The 23,616-nt window shown below is 41.6% G+C and overlaps 1 protein-coding gene across 3 annotated transcripts in view; it reads right to left on the reverse strand.

Moving 5' to 3' along the window:
- Positions 1–23,616, reverse strand: part of ZC3H13 (zinc finger CCCH-type containing 13) — a 51,188-nt gene that overhangs the window by 13,268 nt on the left and 14,304 nt on the right. For 2 of the 3 annotated variants that reach the window (XM_083493744.1, XM_083493745.1), the window contains exons 3-11: positions 23,101–23,210; positions 15,562–15,673; positions 11,426–11,534; positions 10,343–10,482; positions 8,184–8,341; positions 5,172–5,372; positions 3,760–3,930; positions 1,551–1,885; positions 48–515 (exon numbers count right to left, since the gene is read on the reverse strand). In XM_083493744.1, coding sequence (XP_083349870.1) covers positions 48–515; positions 1,551–1,885; positions 3,760–3,930; positions 5,172–5,372; positions 8,184–8,341; positions 10,343–10,482; positions 11,426–11,534; positions 15,562–15,673; positions 23,101–23,210 — 1,804 coding nt within the window. The remainder of the gene's footprint in view (positions 1–47; positions 516–1,550; positions 1,886–3,759; positions 3,931–5,171; positions 5,373–8,183; positions 8,342–10,342; positions 10,483–11,425; positions 11,535–15,561; positions 15,674–23,100; positions 23,211–23,616) is intronic. The other variant, XM_083493746.1, reaches the window with a different exon arrangement.

Consider the following 23,616-nt stretch of genomic DNA (forward strand, 5'->3'; position numbering starts at 1 on the left):
TTGCCTCTGAATCATGCAACAAAAAAACAGCATTTCATTTATTATACCTTTGTCCGATAATTCAGGTCCTCTTCCTCTACTTCTTCCAGAAGTTCTAGATTCATTTCTACTCTCACTTCTCGAGTCTGTCCTCGTTTCGGAACGAGAGCTCTCTTCTCTGCCATGGGTTCTTCCATAGCTACGTGATTCCTCCAAATACTGCTCTTCCTTTTTATGGGAGTCTCGGCACTCGCGGTCTCTGTAGTCATGGGTGTCCCGTGCAGAACGCAGGTCTCTCTGATCGCGACCTTCTTTATTGTCTCTGCTACAGCCCCTTGTGTCCCGTGAGTCCCGAGTGTCTCGAGATTCTCTAAAATCCCTACGGTCTCTGTTATCCCTGGTTTCCCTTCGGTCCCGCCCGTCCCGCCCATCCCTCGATTCTCGATCGTCTCTGTGATCCCTGGGAGCGCTCTGTTCTTGGTCATAGTCACGTTCCTCTCGAGTGTCTCTCTCTCTTCCCCTTTTTCCTCTCGACTCTGAAAGTGAATTTAGCACACCTGCAGTTGAACAGTCAATTACACAAACAGTCCTAATATTAAACTGCAATCTATTAAAACTACAAGAAACGCTGTGAGCAGAGTAGTAACATTTTTAAAGGGTCATGGTGGTATCCATCCAATCCCTTAAGACACCTATGTTTCTTAAACGAAAAGTCACACAAACTCTCTACCTCTCTTTTGGAGGGGGCTAATGTGCATTTTGTTCAATACTCCAGGCAAAGCTTGATATAAATCTAATGCAATCAATCAGGCTGTTGTGGCAAAACACATTTTAAACATACTTAAAAACAAAGAATATTGCATTCCATCTCCCTAATCCTGCAACATACTGAGCTCTGCTCACAGCAATTTTACATTATGATTTCCAAAGATTGCTGATTTGTACAAAGTTTTGTTTTTGTTTTATCATTTTGTACTCATCCCGCTTCTCTTCTGCCATTCTACTCTTGTGCCACTTCAGAGAAGTCATTCTGAATCTGCTCAGGCTTTCACCAATGTGACTAATTTAGACCCATCAGCCTCCTATCTTTAACCAGTTATCAATAATAAAAAAGTGCTTTCCATTTATGGCATTCCTACTGAATTTCCACAGTTTTTGCACAGAGAAAAGAGTTGGCAAGGGCTTTTGAAAAATCAGGGTATACAATGTTCACTGATCACACGGTTGTTAACACCCTCAAAGAATTCTAGAAAGGTGATGAACAGTAACTTCCCTTTGCAGCAGCATATTCGTTTTCTTCCTCAGCAAGCTCTTTTATTCTAAAAGATTTACTAATGGTTTATTATTAACTCCCAGGACATGAGTTAGATCAACAACCCCATTAACTTTTCTCAATAAGCTTGATGATGCTAGTAATGATGTCTTTTGTAGTTAAGACAGCAGCCAGCAATTTGATATTTGAGTTTAACAACTCTTGGGAGAAATAATGCCTGGCCTCTTGTAACTTAAAAAAAACTGTTCTTACAGATTACAAATAAAAAGTTTGCTTTTATTCTTATCCCTATTCATACCATCCCTCCTTTCGTGGCGTCGATCATGTGACTGTGAAATCCGTTCACGATCATGCGACTGTGAAATCCGTTCACGATCATGCCGGCTTCTCTCCCGCACTGGTGAACGATGCCTCGAAGGGGTCTGCTTTTGCTGAGAAGGTTCGGTTCGGTGAGGATAAGGAGACGAAGAACGGCCTACAGGTGGGGAAGCGGTCCTTTTGTAAGAGGGAGAAGGAGTTCTTTTGTGACGTGGCGAAGGAGAACGTCTCTGAATGGAAGAACCTGACTGAGATGAGGAAGAGTGATGTCTTGAGGACACGGGAGAATGGTGCTGAGTTGGTGGTGAGGCAGACCTGCAGACATAGAAATCGGGGGGAAATCTGTGGAATGAACACCCTGAGCTTTATACAGTGGTACCTCGGGTTACATACGCTTCAGGTTACAGACTTCGCTAACCCAGAAATAGTACCTTAGGTTAAGAACTTTGCTTCAGGATGAGAACAGAAATCGTGCTCCGGCGGTGTGGTGGAAGCAGGAGGCACCATTAGCTAAAGTGGTGCTTCAGGTTAAGAACAGTTTCAGGTTAAGAACGGACCTCCGGAACGAATTAAGTACTTAACCCGAGGTACCACTGTACAACACTTTTTCAAGTGATGAAAATGAATCCAATACAACTAGCCTAAATTTACAAAATATTTTTCTCTGATCACGAAAGAATATTTACAGATAATTTCATAACAATGCTGCCCATCAATTTGCAATTAGCTTACACTGTGACCAAAATAATAATGTTGTGGACTCAGAAAGGCAAGTAATTTTCTGACAATCGTTTTATGCAATATATAATAACATCAATGTGAGATCCGAAGACAACCATAGTATGTAACCATATGATTTCAGATGTGATGTTCTACTTTGATCCTGAGTAACATGACCAATAATGCAGAGACCTAGGGTATATTTAAGCTGCTAGCTTCTTGCTAAAATCGTAGCTGATGCATTCAGACAGCTTGCATTCTCTAAGTATAGATATATGTTCCAGATAGGGACTGCAGTGGAACCTCGGTTTTCGAGCGTCTCAGAAGCTGAATGTTTCGGCTTTCGAACACCGCCAACCCAGAAGTAATTGCTTCCGTTTTTGAACGCGCCTCGGAAGTCAAACAGCTTCCGAGGCGTGTTTCTCCATTTTCTCAATGGATTCTGAGGACTGTCCATTGAGCCTCCATTGTCGAACGTTTCGGAAGTCGAACGGTCTTCCAGAACGGATTACATTCGACAACCGAGGTACCACTGTATTTTTTATTCTGTCAAGAAATGAGTCTACATGAGAAACAAATTGCAGACTTCTATCTGGAATGGAATTAATATAACACTTATGGAGTACAGTTAATGTCTAAGCGGGAGAGATGACACTCCATTTTCTGACCTTTTTAGAAGCGTTTGACTAGTATTATTGCTGTACTAATCCCATGGCTCTTTCTCACAAGAGCTCTAAACAACTTATGTATAGATCCTAAATGGTTTCACCACCTGGGGAGTTCACAGAGCCAAAACTTGCATACCTTTGGCAACAAAACTGAGCATGTGTGTATCAAATCACACCAACCAATACTGTAGCTAACAATGGAAAGCAGCCTAACTAGCTATTGTAGGAAGGGGGACAGAGGACATTCCACACCCCATGTTGTAGCATAAACTTTTTAGATATCATTTTTTCAGGCTTTTCTGCAAATTGGGGTGTTTTGGGCCATTTGAGTATCAAATGTACTACACACTGTGTGTAACCACCAATTTGTTGTACATTTAACATCCCACATATGAAGATACATATATATGTTATTTCTAGACTGTTAACCAGGGTTGATTTTTTTCTAGATTTCAGGTTTCTAGACAGTGTAGAGGTATCAATTTTAATATCAATCATCAAGAGTGAGTCAATCCTAAGCACCTTCACACATTATTATACAAAGCTACCACTCTGCAAGCAGAGATGTATCTCCCTAGTTGCCACAGGATTTCCCCACAATCCCCTGGTTGAAACTTAAATCAAATATGTGAAAAAGTGGTGGAACGCCTGAGCCCCAGGATTCCAATCTGTTTGGTGGCTTGGTCAGTAAAAGGTAAACATGTCCCAGGTTTAGTAGATGTAAAAGTGTCCCATTTTCAGTAATTATCTTGGGCTACACAAGTTCAGTATTTCAATATAAGATATAAGTAATTATTCTACCTGCAAGATGGCGAAATGGAATGTTTATGGCTGCTGGATTTAGCTGGAGCCCAAGATGTTTGCCTTCTCCTTGTGGTAGGAGAATATTCTCTTGAAGGAGAAGAATTACTACCAGACTGTTCTTCTGGACTAGGCGAACGTCTCTGTCTATGAGAACTTTCTGAGGGATCTCTGAGGAATATACAAACAGCAATAGGTACATGGTATCAATAACATCACCTTGACATCACCTTGCCAACAAAGGTCTGTATAGTTAAAGCTATGGTTTTCCCAGTAGTGATGTATGGAAGTGAAAGCTGGACCATAAAGAAGGCTGATCGCCAAAGAATTGATGCTTTTGAATTATGGTGCTGGAGGAGACTCTTGCGAGTCCCATGGACTGCAAGAAGATCAAACCTCTCCATTCTTAAGGAAATCAGCCCTGAGTGCTCACTGGAAGGGCAGATCCTGAAGCTGAGGCTCCAATACTTTGGCCACCTCATGAGAAGAGAAGACTCCCTGGAAAAGACCCTGATGTTGGGAAAGATGGAGGGCACAAGGAGAAGGGGATGGCAGAAGACGAGATGGCTGGACAGTGTTCTTGAAGCTACTAAAATGAGTTTGACCAAACTGCGGGAGGCAGTGGAAGACAGGAGTGCCTGGCGTGCTCTGGTCCATGGCGTCACAAGGAGTCGGACACGACTAAATGACTAAACAACAACATCATCATCAACAACAACAACAACGACATGGAAGACTCCTTGCAGCTTTGGTCAGCATGTCTTTGGCTAGAGATGAACTTGCACCCTTCTCAGAGCTTTCTGCAGTCCTTCGATAATGAACTGGTGAGAGCTGTTAGTCCTGGCAGGTATCTATGGAGCTGCTATCCAGTTTGGGGGATGGCAGCACTAAGTAGCTGCTGGCAACCTCCTGAAAATGTTCTCCCTCTGAGGTCCTCCAAGTTCCACTATGTCAACCACCTGTGGACCACCCAAGGTTTAGTGTCATCCGTACAGTGTATCCTAGCTTATGAGACCGAGGTCTGGTATTTTTGCTGCTCTCTCGAAGCTTGGCAGCCATGGGAGACTATGAACAAGCCAAGTGAAGCTCAATTCCCATCCAACTGTAAATAAAGAAGGGAACCAGGAAGAGATGCCATATGTGCTGCAAATGGTCATCACTTAGCTAAGGTGGGCCTTGCTGAAGACTGCCTTCCATTTCTGGATTTCAGGTATTGTTTGCTCACTTTCAGATCGCAACAAGTAAGTTCCAAAACTTGTAGTGTATCATGTGATCAGGGAAATGTAAACAGACGACAAATCAAAAGCCTTAAGTGGTGGCAAGCTGGACATAAGCCCTTGAGTGTTTAGTAGTCTACGAATTACAGATGTAGCAAAATTAGACAAACAACTATACACAAACATTAAAAATACCTTTGTTTCTCTTTTTTCTCTTTATTGTGTCTTTCAAAGTCACGGCCTCTCTCTTTCACCTCCCTTGGGTTCTCTTCTAACCGCTCTTTCGCTTTGTGTTTCTCCTTATGTTTCTTTCCTTGTGCCGTGTCTTCTTGTATTGGCGGTGGAGGACTAGGCGTACGAGGACCTTTCTTTTTACTGTGGTTAGTTTTCGAACTCCTAAAACAGGTTGAGAAAACAAGTGTTGGAAGGGTTAATCGGTGTGCCTTGAATCACAAAATGTTACCTGAACTAGAGCTGCACTCCAAAAGGCTGGGGGAAAGTTACCTAAAGTTTCAAAGCAATTACCACCACCATAATATATTCTCACTCCAAATCTGCCGTAGCCATTGAAAGGGAGGACTGCTGCTCACAATGTGGTTGCCATGCAGAAGCCTCATGCGACCAGCTTTGCATGATGGTTGCTCTACAGCAAGAGCTGTTTCTCAGCATCAACTTGCTGCACGTGATTGAGACTAATCCATCTGGTGAATCTGAGCACACAAAAGCTTGTCCAGGGCCCCCAAGAGGCTGCTACAATTGCACAGAGCTGCACTGGTATTGCAGCTAAAAATTGAGCAAAAATGTCATTGGGTCCCCTAATAATGTAAACTGATATTGAATGATTGTTCCTTTACTGAAGGTACATATTCAAATTGGAACAGACTCAAGTACAGTGGGACCTCCGGTTGCGAACGGGATCCGTTCCGGAAGTCCTGCTGCATCCCAAGGAATCTGCAACCGGAGGACCGTTTCTGCGCATGCGCGCGGCACGTAAAGCGCTTTTGCACATGCGCACACGGCGAAACCTGGAAAAATACCTCTGGGTTTGCTGCCAACGCATCCTGAAGTTTACATATCCAGAGGGATACGTAAGCGGAGGTACGACTGTACAGAGCAACAAAGTATTATTCTAAAGAAAAAACCCAGAAAGCATACCAGATGTGAGTTGATAATAATAATAAAAAAAATTATATCCCGTCCGTCTGGCTGGGTTTCCTCAGCCACTCTGGGCAGCTTTCAAAATATATAAAAACACAAGAAAACATCAAACTTAAAAAAAAATACAGTGGTACCCCGCAAGACGAACGCCTCGCAAGACGGAAAACCCGCTAGACGAAAGGGTTTTCTGTTAAGGAGGCGCTTCACAAAACGAATTTCCCTATGGGCTTGCTTTGCAAGACGAAAGCCCATAGGGAAATCTCCGGGGACCTCTTTTAAATGCTAGCGGTCGGGAGCAAAGCCTTCCCCCCCCCTCTGGCCTTCAGAAGAGGTCCAGGAAGGCTGGCGGGGGCCGAAAGGCTTTGCTCCCCAGCGCCAGTATTTTAAAAGCAGTCCGGGATAGCAGGGAAGCGCTTCCCGCTATCCCGGACGGCTTTTGAAGGCAGGAGAGGTCCGCGAAGCCTGGGCGCGCTGATGTCAGCGCGCGCAGGCTTCGGCATGCTGGCAACTCTCCGCCAGCAGCGGCAGCGCTGCCGCTGCTTGCGGAGAGGTCCGCGAAGCCTTGGCCGGACAGCTTTTGAAGGCAGGCGGGGGGGAGCAAAGACTTTCGCCCCCGCCAGCCTTCAGAAGAGGTCCAGGACCTCTTCTGAAGGCTGGCGGGGGGCAAAAGTCTTTGCCCCCCCGCCTGCCTTCCCAGGGGCTTTTAAATCGCCCCGGACAGCGGAAAAGCCCTCCGCTGTCCCGGGGTTTTTTAAAATGCTGGGGGTGGGAAGAAAAGCCCTTGTCCCCCCCCCCAGCCTTCAGAAGAGGTCGGGGGACAGACTGTCCCCGGACCTGGTCTGAAGTCGGTTTCCCTAGGAACGCATTAATTGATTTTCAATGCATTCCTATGGGAAACCGTGCATCGCAAGACGAAAAACTCGCAAGAAGAAAAAACTTGCGGAACGAATTAATTTCGTCTTGCGAGGCACCACTGTAAATCCTAAAGAAGCATCAAACAAACCAACAGAAACCAATAATAACAGAAACCAGTAAATCAACAGAATCCAATAATGGTAACAAAAAATAATAAAGTTTACGGTTATACTCAATTAAAATAACCGCCTACCCCAACTAAACATTTAACCAATACCAACCCAACAAAAACAAAACAGGAACCAAAATTAGAACCATTGAAAACATTTGAAAACATTTTAGATAGTTGCCCCAACCCAAGAGCTGATTATTTACATTTCATCATTGTTCAAAAAGATCATAAAGCAGATTAAGATACACAAACATCAATCCATTAGATTACATAATTATCCCATGTCATCTCTAATGTTTTGATTATAATTTCCAACATTTCTTTCCTTTGAAGCCAAGAGAAATTATTTTATTTTTACGAATAATTTTAATTTATTTCTCATGAACTGTTTAAACAACATCTGACATGAAACTTGGTTTTGTTACTTGATCCTTGGTTAAGAACAGGGAAACGACCATTTAAACTGCTGAGAGAAATCTCAACCCACTGAGAATCTGCAGGGAGACCTGTTTGCCACCTTGCAAGCGGAAAGGTTAGAGGTGGCAAAGTTGCTTTAGGCATGCTTTGGTTGGTGCAGACAATGAAAACCACACTTTGCGAACACACTGCAAAGCAGGGTTCTGTAGCTTGGTTTGCAGTCAATCTGAATTATGGCTGAGATACCGAGGAATAATTCTTAACTTTGGATAAAGAAAATGAACTATGCTTGCATGTTATGTCAGCAAAAGGTCATCCCATTCTATCCACAACATTTAGAACAATTCAAGGTATTTATTACTGCAGATGTTATTTGAAGCTTCACAAATTTCAAATAACATAAATGTTACTTATTCATGTCATAAAAATTATCTACCACTTGACTGTAGAAAACAACGCAAAGCATTTTCCCCCCTCTAATACTCAGGGAGCTCTGGCTAAGATAAACAACCAGCACTATCCATCCCATTCAACAAATTTTAGGCCACATCACCACTCAAGGAATAACACACATTTTCTTTTACCAAACATGCATATATACTAACCTCTGTTGGTCCAAGAGGGGTGAAGAAACTGCAGAAGTCTTTTTCTCCCTCTTAGCAGTTGAGGAGGAAGATTTGGGGCTTGATCGCAGTTTTGGAGATTTGCTAGATTTTCTGGGTGAAGGTGAGGATAATTTTGACCCAATAGCATCTGGAGAAATCTTAACAAAGGGAAACAATAAATTTGTTAATGCCCCAATTTGCTTTACATTGCTACGAGTCCAGCAACAAAAAGTCGCAATGTGGAATGCTTCTGTTCAGATTTTCTGCTCCATTTCTTTCTTTCCTCTTCCAGTCAGGCTGTGTTCAGCAAACTTCGGGGTTTAATCTGCAAATACCTTCCTCTTGGGTGGGACGCAGGTGGTGCTGTGGGTTAAACCACAGAGCCTAGGGCTTGCCAATCAGAAGGTCAGCGGTTCGAATCCCCGTGACGGGGTGAGCTCCCGTTGCTCGGTCCCTTCTCCTGCCCACCTAGCAGTTCAAAAGCACGTCAAAGTGCAAGTAGATAAATAGGTACCGCTCCGGCGGGAAGGTAAACGGTGTTTCCATGCACTGCTCTGGTTTGCCAGAAGCGGCTTAGTCATGCTGGCCACATGACCCAGAAGCTGTACGCCGGTTCCCTCGGCCAATAAAGCAAGATGAGCGCTGCAACCCCAGAGTCGGTCACGACTGGACCTAATGGTCAGGGGTCCCTTTACCCTTTACCTTCCTCTTGTTTCACGCCTTCATCCCTATGGACATTTAAAAACAGCTTCTCAGTGTGAACTAGAAGTGATATACCCAGGCAGAGAGGTGGTTCTTTATGTACACGTAACTGTTTCTGTCTTCCAAGTCTGTCTTCTAACTCCTGTCCCTTCTAGTTTCCTACACCCCCTCAATCTCTCAACAACATGCCATTGTTTTCTGCCCCCACCCCTTTCGAGTTCATTCCCTTAAATATTCTTTTGTATTTGTGTCTCAGGGTTACTCCAACTCTGATTCTTGCTCTCTGGCTCACAAGTGCTGTGGTTTTGGCTACGTAAATGCAGATACAAAGACAACTTGATTGGGATATACACACATGTTGTGAAGACGTTTATCAAAGTATTGCTGAAGGTTGAGATCACGGAAATCATTCAAAATTATTATTTGTATCAATTATCCACCCTTCAGTCTAAGAACCCAGGGTGGGTTACAATATTAAAGCACAATATTAAAAACAATTTAATGAAAATGAAGTACGAAATGACAAAAAGGATAAAGAGTGGTGCACTGGTTGCTAATTTGCTACCAGGCCAATTCAAGGTGTTACTATTAGTAGATAAGGGACGCGGGTGGCGCTGTGGGTTAAACCACAGAGCCTAGGACTTGCCAATCAGAATGTCGGCGGTTCGAATCCCTGCAACGGGGTGAGCTCCCGTTGCTCGGTCCCTTCTCCTGCCCACCTAGCAGTTCAAAAGCACGTCAAAGTGCAAGTAGATAAATAGGTACCGCTCCGGTGGGAAGGTAAACGGCATTTCTGTGTGCTGCTCTGGTTAGCCAGAAGCGGCATAGTCATGCTGGCCACATGACCCGGAAGCTGTATGCCGGCTCCCTTGGCCAATAAAGCGCGATGAGCACCGCAACCCCAGAGTCGGTCACAACTGGATCCAATGGTCAGGGTCCTTATTAGTAGATAAACCCCTGAACAACTTGGTTTTATTTACGAAAACTGCTTTACCCTGTATGGGCTCACTCAACCACTTTGATTGGCAGAACTATTACAGGTGCCACACAAAACCCGCTCCTATTCGGTGCCTGCTAAAAATATTTTTTTGACATGTTTACCCTGATGTTTAGAAAGTTGATATGAGCTTTAATCTGTTTTTAGTCTATTATTCTAGCTTTTCAAATGTCTTATACTATTGTTATAACTTGGTGATAATTTTGTTTTTTGTAAACTGCTTTGACTTTTTTCTTTACATTCAAGTGTTTTATAAATTTTATGAAGTAAATAAAAACAAATTGTTGTGACTCCACATTTATTTGTGGAGCTAAAAGGAAGCTCAAGAGCACGTAGCACACAGTGTATGCCATTATCAGCAACATATGCGTCACTAACTACTATTATCCTGAAGGCTTGTTCAAGTCTTAATTCTTAAACTTCTATTGGCTAGGTGGTGTTTTATTTTTGAGATACAAACCTCCTTTTTAATCACTATCTCTTCCCTTTTCTCCATGTTTTCTTCTTCAAGCTTCATTAACTCTCTCTGGATCTTCTGACGCTTCATTTCCAAAGAAAGCTCGTGGTCATAATCGTAGTTAACGTCTCCGTTATCAGAATCTTAATTTATTAAAGCAAACAAAAGAAGTCAGTGAAATGGTATCCTTGACATTCTCTATAGTAAAAACATGTCAACTATAGGATGACTATAATTTGATGCAATCTTGGGTCCCCGGCTGTTCAACAACATCCCTGACTACTGGTCCTGCTAACTAGCGATGGTGGGAGATATAGTCCAACATCAGCCGGGGAACCAAGTTGAGGAACACTGATTTAATGGATAAGGATATTAGGGTTCAGGGTGATCAACGTAACATTACTAGGAATCAGGAAGACGCTGATTTTTAGAACTGAAATTATTCAGTGATGTCAGCGGCCTAAACTATGTTACCCTGAAAGGTAATTCTTTAAATTACCTATTTTTAAATAATGCTTTCCCCAAAGAGTTCCGGGTAGCATAACTGGTTATTTATCTCACTTTTATCCTATGAACAACACTTGTCTTAGTCTAACACAAGGAGATTTAGACAGGGGAAAAGATGGGCAGAAAAATGTGCCATCACCAATGCTTCTCCACTCCATCAGAACTGCTTTTTCCTGTGCTAAAGGGACCGTTCGACTACTATTAAATGTGCCTTTATATAATACATGGTCTGATCGTTCTGAAAGCCTTATTGTTACATTCATTTCCCTCTCCATTCAACAGTGATTTTTTGCTCTCCATCTGGGCTGTTATGTAATGCTTCCACATTACATATTTTAAAGTGTATTTTGAAAAGAGAGATTTTAAAACTAGACAAACCAATACACTTTTCTTGCATACCCTGTATCCAATCTTGTCTAGTCTACTTTCTTATTTAAAAACTACTCAGGATTCAAAAGCTACTAAAAATAATTTTATTTCAGGAGTTAGATTTATTAAGAATTCAAGTTCACTCCTTTGCAGTTCTCTCAGTCCATTTTTTATTTTGGCTCCATGAATGTAGTAGGTCATGGCACCTACCGTCTCTGTTTGTCTCCCAGTCGGGATTTTCTTCTTCACTTTCTGGAGTTCTCTCCTTGGTAATTTTAATATCTTCCTTCCCCCTGTGCCTCCCCCTGGAGGACTCTTTCTACAGAGGAAAACAAAACAGGCAAATTCAAACAAAACAGGCCTTTAGAACTGTGGGCGTGTGTTGTTTTGTTTCTTACTACGTAATGTATTTTTGTGTTTTTATATTATAAACTGCCCTGTGATCCTTGGATAAAAGGTGGTATAGAAATTCAAATAAATAAATAGTAAGTCAGTTGATTTTTAAAAACAATAGTTGGAAGCAGGCACATTTAGCGGGGGGGCTGGGGTGTTTCTGCCACACACCCCTACTTCATGACTCTAATTGCTTTTTTATGAAAACATTCAAGAAGGGTTTGCTTTTTCTAAGTTCCAGATATTAAAAAAAAGAATAGGTTGAAAACTCAGACTTATAGAACATACTCTTCCCTCTAGTATGCCGTGTGTGTCAAGGAATACCTACAACAAGAACTGAAAAAAGAGAAAGGCTTAGTTCAGATATAATGCTTAGAAATCTAAAAGCAGGCACGAAGCTTGGGGATTGAACAATTAGGAAATAAAACAAGGCTGTTGATATCGGTTCTGAATGAAGAGTTTCCTTAGCGTCCAAACTCAGGAAACTGGTTGGTTCAAATGTCAGTTTATTCACAAATCAGGATATTAAAATATGGGTGGGATCCAACTAATCAGCCGTGCAAGTGGAAGCCCACAAAAGGACCTCCTCTAGTGTAAACTGGGCTTCCCTCCCCTCTTACACACCCTGAAACCAGCTCAGGAATTTCTGTGCTATCTCCTGTGGTGGGATTTCAGGTCCTCAAAACAGAGCTACTGAACCAGCTGTAAGAAAAGCTCACTAGTTAGAAGGGTGCAAGTTACTCAGCCAGATGTCTGGAAATGTTAGAGCTTAATTTCCAGTAGGACTTGTGTGGGTGGGAGACAAAATACAGGCCTGAAAACAGAGAGGAGTAGCTACTGGATAGGTAGAAAGCAGGGGTGAGCTGAATCACTAAGGCAGCCCTGCAAAGAGGGTGCTGGATGTAGAGATCTTATATCCACACCATTAAGCCCTTGTGGGCATATAGAAGCTGTGCAGGAAAGGGCCCGAGGAAGTTAAGAGGACAGCTGTATCTTCATTTCCAACCCTTAATTTCTAAAACAACCGGAGGCTCCATTTTGCATTTACACACTCACCAGGTGAATGCTATTCACTTTTCAGACCTATGCTTGCTTGCTAATTTATTTTACAAAGACCACGTTTGAAAAAATGCCGCAGTGTGATGAACAGCACGAAATCAGCAGTAAGATCACATTCATAAAACAAATGCAAGATACATCAGCAGAACAAATTAATACGTCAGCATAGATGGATCATTCCCTGGCAAATGCTAAGTTTTAAACAGCTACCCTATAAGACTGGTGCAAGTATGCAAAAGACCACAATGTTAATCAGGGGGGAAAGCATTGGCTTCAGGGACACAAAAATACTCCAGAGTATATTTTAATTGTATAAACAAGAGGCAAGGTGGGGTGATATATTCCTTTCTTCCATATCAAACAAGAGGTGGTAATCACTCCCCTGCAACCAAGCGGAAGGAGAAGATGCATTTCTGAATCTTTAACCTCCCCAAACGCAAAAACTGTGCTCAGCTCCTTGGCAGGAAGGTACAGGTAAGAGATTCCCTTACCTGTCCCTCAAGCATGCTGCATTCATTACTGCAGCAAACTGGACTAGGAGGCTTAATCTGCAAAAGGCTTGTCTCTTTGCCCTTTCTACAACAGTCACCACCTTAAAAAGCCTGGGTCTTCAGGATCCAGGGGGAAGGATCCAGTGTTTGGCTCTGAATGTGACAGGGCCAGAAACTGGGGTGTTGAACGGGGGAAATCAGGGGCGGGGAATATTGCCCACTAACACACACATACACCCCAACAACTTTCTGCATGGCTATGAAATTTCGCAGATTGGTTAGGGAGAACGAGTAGGCTGAAAGCCATATAATCATATACTGCCTCTGTCTTGTTGGCTGATCAGTACTGTGATGTCAAGCAATATTCATAAACACTAAAACTGCTCAGGATTTGCCATGCATGGTCATGGGTCGACAATCAGATTTTAAAATGTCCCCTTTTCAGCCTAGTTACTGACCAGGGTGCCTTGGTTTATGTTTGGACCAATTGTCAGAGAACTAATAATTTCAATACCCTCATGGGTTAGTCAGCTTCCAAGCATTTTAATATATACAAGTAATGATATAAACAAACCACTCACACATGGAACCTGAAAATGAAGTTTTCCTTCCGAATCGGCCAGTTATTCCATCCAAAATGCAAGATTTCCCCACACTGCTTCAATTTAGAACTTCTATAAACAATCCAATCAAGTGTTGTTACTTATTTCAGCCATTTCTTTTAAAAAGAAAAGCTGATTATCGTTATGGGTTTGGGGGTCTTGACAGGCAAATTACTATGATTTTGTCTGACAAAATCTGATGGGAAATTAGGGGACATACTAAAAAGCACTTGGGAGTCCTAGAGTCACTCATCAGACTCGGAAAATGTGACCTTCATGAGCATTTTAGACATTCATGAGCATTTGACAGTGATGTGGAGCATTTTACATTATTTTCCCTTGGTCAACCATATTTTAGGATCCTGAAAAGTATTTACATTCTGAACCACTGAAGTCTTAGGGTAGCGTCCAATGAAGTTGTCCCACTATTGCAAGGATTTCCACCTCTGCCACAGAACTTCTTCCCCCTGTGCCCACCCACAATCTGTTCCGGGAGTTCCCTCAACAGTGTGGAGCTAATTTGCAGTGGGCGAGTCAGGAAGAGGAAGTCCCATTGTACAGTCCTTGTGTTTTAATGGGATGACTTCACTGGATGCAATCCAATATTTGGGGGGATTAAGTTAACGCTTTGGAGAACTCATTTCATTTAAAATAATTAAGGCTGTAAAAAGACACCTTAAGGAGCCATTAGAAGACTGGTTTCTTAGAGAATCTGAAAAGCAACAGAAGCTTCATATTTCTTAAGCAATGCACACTCTAACTAGAGCTTTCAGCTACCAATGTTGTCACACGAAGTAAAGATTCCAGGCCTCAGAAATCTATGTCTGTACAGATTGCATCTCAGTTCTCAATTTTTGTACAAAGAAAAAAAAGGGATTTTTGTTCTGGTTTATATCCAATTTAGCACAGAGGAACCTTTCTCAAATAAACTACCATGACTTCCTTCTAGTAGTAAATACCACAGAAAATTGAAGATTGTGTTCTACTGAACCCTTAATGAGTTTAACTTGTATATATGCTGAAGCAATTTTGGCTAGGTTTTAATATAATATTAAACATACAATCTTTTTCAATTGGGCAGAGGTGAAAATCTTAAGGTGAGTTTTCACCACTGTTGTGCAAATGTTCCCTTGCGCGAGGCTTTCTCAGACCTTCCTCCAGTGGAGCTAAAAAAACTGTCCTGTGGTTTGGGGAAATGCTTGGAAAAGTCTGATGTAGCACACACAAAATTGGCAGAAACTGGGTCCAGGCTTCTTATGCAAGTGAACTTCCAACCCCCAGGAGAGGATTGGTTGTCACAGGAGGCAAGCTCAGTGGAGAAGAGAGGTGGAAAAATCCCCGTTATATGCACACATGTCCGCTCATGTATGTGTGGGCCCCATCCATAATCTACATTGAGAAGTTAAGGCCAAGATAATAAAAAAAAAAACACATTTAAGAAGTCCTATCTATGGTGCACCCAATGGCTTGGACTTGCTCAGTGAACTTTCCCCTAGGAACAGGAAAATCTCATGTTATGTCATAAACTGCTTTGCCCTATGTCAAAAGGGGTTTGTTTTCGGCATGGGCCAGGCAGGGACAGTGTGATGTGGTGTTGTTGTTTGAGAACACAAACACAACCCTGCTTGGGAATACAGAACTAGTTGTTAGGATCAATGGATCCTGACCAGGGAATTCTAAACACATCTTAGGTAACTGGGGTTAAGTGCAACACAGTGCTCGGTTTTGTTCCGCATTAGGAAATCTTGCATCCCAAAACAACTGAAGAAAGCAAGGAGATATATGAACATCCCATGCTCACCCTGACAGGAGAAGATTGCTCTTCTGTATTATGCTTCTGTGGTTCAGCTTCAATTTCTTGACGCTTATTCTTCATTCTTTCCCGAAGATCCCCTGTAGGCCTTTCGGGTGACCTATACAATAGAGACAGAAAATATAATTGCTTCTATATCCTTTTTTAAAATACAGTTTACAGGTTTGAGATCTGCAGTTTTATAATACAGTTGTGCTTTGCCATCATGTTTCCTGTCTTCACTCAGCTCCTGCCATGTAATATGCTATACAATAACGTCCAACCCTAAATAAATTGCCATTAAAGCTACCCAGTATGAAGAAGGCTTGCCTAACCCTTTTAAACAAGTTTAACTGTAGTTCGGGAACCGCACAAAAAGTATGAACTTCCATAATCCAAGGAAGTCCCCTGCCCTAGAAAATCGTCCCTTACCTAAGGGAAATAAAATTAAAAGTTTGCCTAAAAGTTTCCTTATGTCTTCCAGTGTATATTAGCAATTCACTTTCATGAGACCAAATGCTTGATTAGGCTGAGATGTAAATGCCATTCTACTGCAAACAACTTGCTTTTTTATGGTCGCCAACCTTTTTGGGCCATTGGGCACACTTGGAATTTTGAGAAAGTGCCGTGACCACCAGCCACAAGATGGCCACTGAGGGAGGGGGGGGTGGCATAACATAAAACGGCTGCAACATCTAAAAGAGCAGCAAAAGAGACAGGAGTACACAAATGGTACAGTCATGCCCCCACATCAACCACCCCATCGATGGGCTGGAAAGGCACCTCCATCAGCCCCCACCACGTTCACTCACAGAGAAAATCTTGTTATACCTCTCCTCTGTTCAGAACATACGGGAGGAAGGCTAGGTATCCAATCCTAGCATCCAATGAAATGCGAGGATGTTTAAGAGGTCGAACCAGTGCAAACAAGAGCTAAGCAGGAGAAGCAAGCTGTCTTTCGTGCACTGTGGACTTTGGATGTGTATTTACTGAGATCAATCACAGGTGCCATAGGAGGCTCTGGTGGGCACACTGGCACCCATGGGCATTATCTTGGTAACCCTTTTTGTAGTTTTAAATAGTATTTTTTCAGAAAATACATAAGATGCTAACAATCTCCCAGCCTGCCCCAGGGCAATTCAAAATACATGATATATACAGAACACCAGATCTAACTTAATACAAGTAAACCACTGAAAGTTAACTCTGAACATAATTGATCTTACTTGGAACCTTAACAAAATGAAGGAAATTCCAGGTTAAAAACAACAAACAAAAAAAAGAATGATTCCTGCATACTCTTAGCTGATCTGACATTTTCCCATAACTAGGATATGCCAAACTTTATCCAGTCACTGCTTTCCAACAACCAAATGCAATGATGATACAATAATGAATTCAGGAGCCATTAAGAGATAGTTTAAACTTGTAAGAGGTGCTATAATGCCTTTTAGATCAATCGAAAAGGAGGCACAAAAGCTAGTCAACTATAAACCAAGCACCCTAAAATTTGAGTTATTTTCTGAAGACTATCTTACCAGAAAACTGAAGTTATACAGCACACTACCCCAGTATTCCTATGAAAATCTGAACATGCCTAATGCAGATAAAGTTATGTGCCATATCTAGTTCTGTGGAGTGGGGCTGGGACATAAGAAGAAAAGCATGAAATTCCACTGGACTAGTGAAAGCTTTGAGGATGCTTGAAGTAGCTCTTACAATCCTGGTCTGCATTTATTCTTCTACATGACAGAAGAATATGATACTATTTAGGTGTCACTGGAAAATGGAGCTGGGAGTCCAACAATGTCTGCAGGGCACCACAATCAGCTTTTGCTGATTGTTCTACGTTTCCCAAAGTTGAAAAAAGTTCTGATTTGAATCTGAAGCAATACAAGGGTCAATATTTCTTCACCCTGTGCTAACTACTCAGCCCAGCTCATTCTAAGTACATGCTCAATTTGAGACAATATATCTAGCTATGAAAATAAAAGAAAATAAAGCAAACATGACTGAATAAGTTGTTAACTTGTGAAGATGAATCTCAAGGGGAAAACCCTTGGCATCTTGCATTTATGTTCATCATATCTTAACCAAAGTTTATAATAAAATATTATCACTCAAAAGACGAAATGGGTTGATTTTGGGGGGAAAGGGAGGAAAATACATCCCGTTCTCCTGAGCTTAAATATTCAGTTTATTTAGGAAGTCTTAACTGTAAGGGACGCGGGTGGCGCTGTGGGTTAAACCACAGAGCCTAGGACTTGCCGATCAGAAGGTCAGCGGTTCGAATCCCTGTGACGGGGTGAGCGCCCATTGTTTGGTCCCTGCTCCTGCCAACCTAGCAGTTCGAAAGCACGTCAAAGTGCAAGTAGATAAATAGGTACCGCTCCAGCGGGAAGGTAAACGGCATTTCCGTGCGCTGCTCTGATTCTCCAGAAGCGGCTTAGTCATGCTGGCCACATGACCCGGAAGCTGTACACTGGCTCCCTCGGCCAATAAAGCGAGATGAGCGCCACAACCCCAGAGTCGGTCACGACTGGACCTAATGGTCAGGGGTCCCTTTACCTTTACCTTTTAACTGTAAGGAAACTAGAAACAGGTTTCAAAGAGCTTCCTCTTTCCTCTGCAAGAGACTCTTTGTATATTACTCTTTGGGTGGACACCTCAAGTGCGCACCTAAAAATGTAAACTGTGAATGTGAAAAACAGGTGTTCAAAACTACACACGTAATACGCATATACTCAGGGGAGACCAAGGGCTGGCTATGGCTTCCTGTTGAGCAGATACTCTGAAGCAAACCTGGGGTGGTGGTTGTGATATAGAAAATATTACTTCCCATTCTTTAAGGTGAATCAGAATGTATTTCTCATTTTAATTTTTTTAGCTAACTCCGCAAGTAATACTGTAGACAAAGGAGGTCACTAATTAAATCTAACATTGGTAACAAATTTACCATGTGATTTTAGGCAAGCCCTTATTCTCTCAGTCCCGTCACCCATCTTAGTAAGAATTATTGTGTCCATGTATAAGAGCCAGCTACTTTGAATACTGCACTTAAAATATGCTACAAAATGTTGTTTGGATTTAGCTCAGCTTAAAATCCTACAGAGGCAAACAGTCTTAAATCTGAAGAGGCTAAGGATTTAATTCAGCAGAAAATTCTAGAACCTTAGATGTTCCAACAATATTTATGGAAACAAGCTCCATTTCAATCTCCGAATACTTATTTCATCCATAAGTAACAGGTGCCTTCTGATGCTATGTCAAAAGGATTCTTTTTATGGTTTAAGTTCTAATATAAAATATGAAACCAGAAAAACCACATACCTAAAAAATCTTGCTATTCTCCATATTCAATTTTTAACAAATCAAAATTAGAAGTAAAGAGCCTCAGGAACTGAGCTATAAAGGAAGCATATCTGGAGAATCAAAATTCATGAAAAGAAATTCATTTCTACTTCTTTATAAAAAAAAATATTCAAGTAATGTAGGTAAAGGTAAACGACCCCGGACGGTTAAGTCCAGTCAAATTCGACTATGCAATGAAAGTTTTTCCAGATATCTGTAATTTTAGAAGGTGTTGGATTACTTTAGTACTTTGTGTGAATTGCAAGTATTCAAGAAGGCCACATACTGCAATCCAGAGAATAGTATGTTACTCTTTATATAAAAACTTTACTCTCTTTAAGAACAGGTAGGTAGCCATGTTGGTCTGCCATAGTCAAAACAAAATAAAAAAAATCCTTCTAGTAGCACCTTAGAGACCAACTAAGTTTGTTATTGGTATGAGCTTTTTTATTTTGTTTCTCTTTATTTATTTTTCCATTTTTTCGTTTCTCTTTAAGAAGTAATTGTTCATTCAAATAGAACCCTTATACCAGCCTTAGAGCATGTATGAAACTTGAAATTTGGAGGGAGGAATGAAAATGAGGACTGTACCCATATTGAAATATACAGTACCTGAAAACACTATAAAATAGTCTGACCATCTCCTACATAGACAATGTTCAGTGCTTTCAGAGAGCTTTCTGTATATTTTATATGTTCTGAGAAGCAGGGCTTTTTTTTCAGCTGGAACTCACTGGAACTCAATTCCAGCACCTCTCAAGGTGGGCGTCATTGCCATTATAAGAGAACAAGGGAGGCATTCATGGTGAGTTCTGACTCCTCTTTTTCTAGAAAAATAGCACTACTGAAAAGCATATTGTTTTAGCCCCAGGGAAACAGTATTTTACACCTAGAACACACTTGCTTCAGATTTTACATGTAAGCTAAGCAGTAAACTCCTACTTTGCAGTTACTGGGGGTATTTCAAAAGGCATTATGCCATTCAGCGATAGTCCCAACCATTTCTTTTATCCAAAAGAAAATCTAGTCATGGCGCAATCCTCCTCAAGAAATTGATATGCATCCCTTAGTACTTTCCTACATGCAGCCTAATGCTACACACACATCCACACATACTCTAAAATCACAAATAAGCTCTCTAAGTAACAAGTATCCAGTTTTAATTATTTCTTTAAAGGTTTAAGGTTTATTCCAGTTCATACTGGCTTTGGCTATGATTCTAAGAAATACCATATTTTCGCTCTATAAGACGCACCAGACCACAGGACGCACCTAGTTTTTGGAGGAGGAAAACTAGAAAAAAAATATTCCGAATCTCAGATGCCAGAACAGCAATAGGGATCGCTGTGCAGTGAAAGCAGCAATCCCTCTTGCTGTTCTGGCTTCTGTGATAGCTGCGTAGCCTGCATTCACTCCATAAGATGCACACACACTTCCCTTACGTTTTAGGAGGGAAAAAGTGAGTCTTATAGAGCAAAAAATACGGTACATTTTATTTGACTTGGAAACAGTTTTTCTCGAAAGGAGTGGAACTTCCATGTAAATGGAGAGGTAAATGGATTTAATAAAACATGTGGTTTTTAGTAAGCAGAGTTGTTCAACTGTTCAATGTTTGAAGGACAGCAACTTTCCTTTAATATATTGATGGTTGTGCTCCTCTATGTGCAATTCCCCTTTCCTTACATGTCTGCAGAGAACACCACTATAGAAATTTCAACTGTGAACAAACGTCCTTGCTCTAACTTGACAAAACACAGTATTTTACAATATTATGCTTCCAGTCTAGAAGGCGAACAAGAGGGAGGAGAATTTGTTCTGGAGAAGGGAGCCTGCAACCCTGCTCCTGATCTCTCAACCGCTATCAAGAGATCATCTGTGTTACATCTGCACTTGGGATAGGTCCCCTTGCAAGTGTATAGAGAGCACAGAAATTTACTCATTTCAAAGACTCTCACTCTCCCCTAGTCTAGTAAGCATATTTGAACATGAAATTTATGAGTAACTATTTGGCAAAGCTAGGGACGCAGGTGGCGCTGTGGGTTAAAACCACAGAGCCTAGGACTTGCCAATCAGAAGGTCGGCGGTTCGAATCCCCGCGACGGGGTGAGCTCCCGTTGCTCGGTCCCTGCTCCTGCCCACCTAGCAATTCGAAAGCACCCTTAAGTGCAAGTAGATAAATAGGTACCGCTCCAGCGGGAAGATAAACGGTGTTTCTGTGTGCTGCTTTGGTTCGCCGGAAACGGCTTAGTCATGCTGGCCACATGACCCGGAAGCTGTACGCCAGCTCCCTCAGCCAATAAAGCGAGATGAGCGCCACAACCCCAGAGTCGGTCACAACTGGACCTAATGGTCAGGGGTCCCTTTACCCTTTATTTGGCAAAGCTACTTTGCGCGCATGCACACACACGCACACAGCTTTTTTAAAAAAACCACTGATAAATACACATTTGTTATATTTAAAAGAAAATTCAGTTTTATGTTACCAAATCAGAACCAAAACAAAATGTGGCCTGGATTAATTAAACAATTTAGCACCCCACTCAGCCCTATTCTCTTTCCTCTCTCTGCCTGTCACTCCCATTTCAGGACTCTACTTTTTCACTCCCTGCCTCCTATTTCACAGCTCTCACCCATTCCCTGTTCTCTGTCATCTCTCTGCTGTTACTGGTCTTGCTGCCACATAGGAACCTCTGCTCCCATCATCCCTCCTGCTTCCTTCCTGTAAGCTGCCTCTCCTTTCGAGCTCTTCTCTGCTCCCTTGGCTCTTTCCCTCCCCCTTCATTTCTTGTTCTTCCATTGCCACTGTCCTCTCGGCTGTCTTCTCTTCTGAGCTCCTGTCATTTCAGATTAACAGCACCAGGAAGAATTAAATGCCTCTTTGGGTTGCACATGCAATTGCTGTTCATTGCTCCACCCCTCTCCCTCGTGTAACTGCATGCACACACAATCTTCCTGGGTTTTTTTAATTTGCGGGGTGAGTTTTGCCCCCTATGGCTTTGTAAAAATATTTAATGGCGCCTCGGGATTCACCTGGTGGTCCCACATTGGCTACAAAGCTGAAGGCATGCTGCGACGGAGTATATCAGTGATATATGGTCACTATGTATAATCAAGACTAGCAAATGAATTTACGCGAAGACATCTACTGTGGGGTGAGGAAATAATATTTTAATCTTCTGTTTGGTTTCATTCTCCTTTCAACACTGGTGCCCTGAATCTATAATACCTACAGAGTAATTGTTTGCTGGCTGAGTACATCTTAGCATCTTTTAGTCTGCAATCAACAAAAGCATTTACAAATGGGAAGCAAGTCCTCATTGCAATTCCATGCTCGCGTGAGAGTAATAAATGTCAATCATAACCTTGTGCTTCACATCACAGCTGTCCTTCATTCTCTGTGTCTCTTTTATAATAAAAAATAAATGATCCCTAAAAGCATCACGAGACATATAATTTCTCAGCAATCGTTAACGTTGCAATCCTATGCATGTCTACCCAGCTGCAGGTTCCACTGCGTTAAAAAGGGCTTACTCCTAGGTAACTGTGTATAGGATTATAGCCTAAGTCTCCTACAGAAGATCTTTAACTGCACAGTATTCAGTCTTAATTGTAAATTGATTCCATATACTAGATATTCAATCTTAAGCATTTGAGCTTTAAAAAATGCTACATAAAGTGAAAACACAGACAACTGTAGCTCTTCAGGAGTTACAAATCAAAACAATATTTTCACTTACAGCAGTATTTTTAATCCTGCCTTCTGGTGGTAGAGACACAGTTATGAAAGCACAGTTTTGGCACAAAGGTATGCTACATTGTGAATGTGCAGTAAACCGTTTTACTGTCTAGCTAATAATAATGATTGTGGTGAAGTCATAGGTTGAGATTTTTAGTGTTGTATTAAGCAGCTACAATACAAAATTTGAGCAAATCAGAAGCTGCAGTAACATTATGCAACCATACATTTATTAGGTTTTCCATTCCCATTTGACATCAGGTAAAATTGTTCAAGCAAAAATTAATATGCAACAAGAACATTTTATCAATCTGAAGTTACACTCAAAAGGCAAGGCATAATCACACTTCCAAATTAATTGTATTTTTAATAAAGCCACATTGCTGCATTGTAAGTTTTAAAGAACTACAAGAAAACAGCTTTTGCAAGCATGTGAATATAAAGCTGAGTTCTTCATTTACCTTCTGTAACTGCTGCTAAAGCCTTTACCTCGTGGTGAAGGGCCATGTACGAATCTACATGTGTTCCCATAGAGGCAGTTGCCAGTCTTCAGCCAGTTACGGCACTGTGTCTAAGAGACAGACATTACTGGGTGAATTTCAAACTAATTTTGGAAGTACTGTTTGTGTGAAAATTCACAAAACAAATAATTCCACATATTATTCCCACCCAACAGTAACTTGATGAAAATCAATAGTCTTAGATCTGATAGTGCTCCTGTATGAGACTTTGGATCATCCCAAGACATTTCAAAACGCATTTTCATTAACTACACTGCCTCGCCACCTCTCTTCACCAAACTAAGGGTCAAAATCGCACTTTACCTTGATACGTAATGCAGGTGAAGACATTTCTTTTCTCCAGGCCCTTAAATGGTTTTCAGCATTTTTAACAACCTTAGTTCATTTTATCAGCCAGTGTTTTAATATTGTTTATTGGTGTTGTTTAATCTGATAGGGATTTCTGCTTTTATATAT

Source organism: Podarcis liolepis, assembly GCF_965112155.1.
Source record: "Podarcis liolepis genome assembly, chromosome: 3".
NCBI lineage: Eukaryota > Metazoa > Chordata > Lepidosauria > Squamata > Lacertidae > Podarcis > Podarcis liolepis.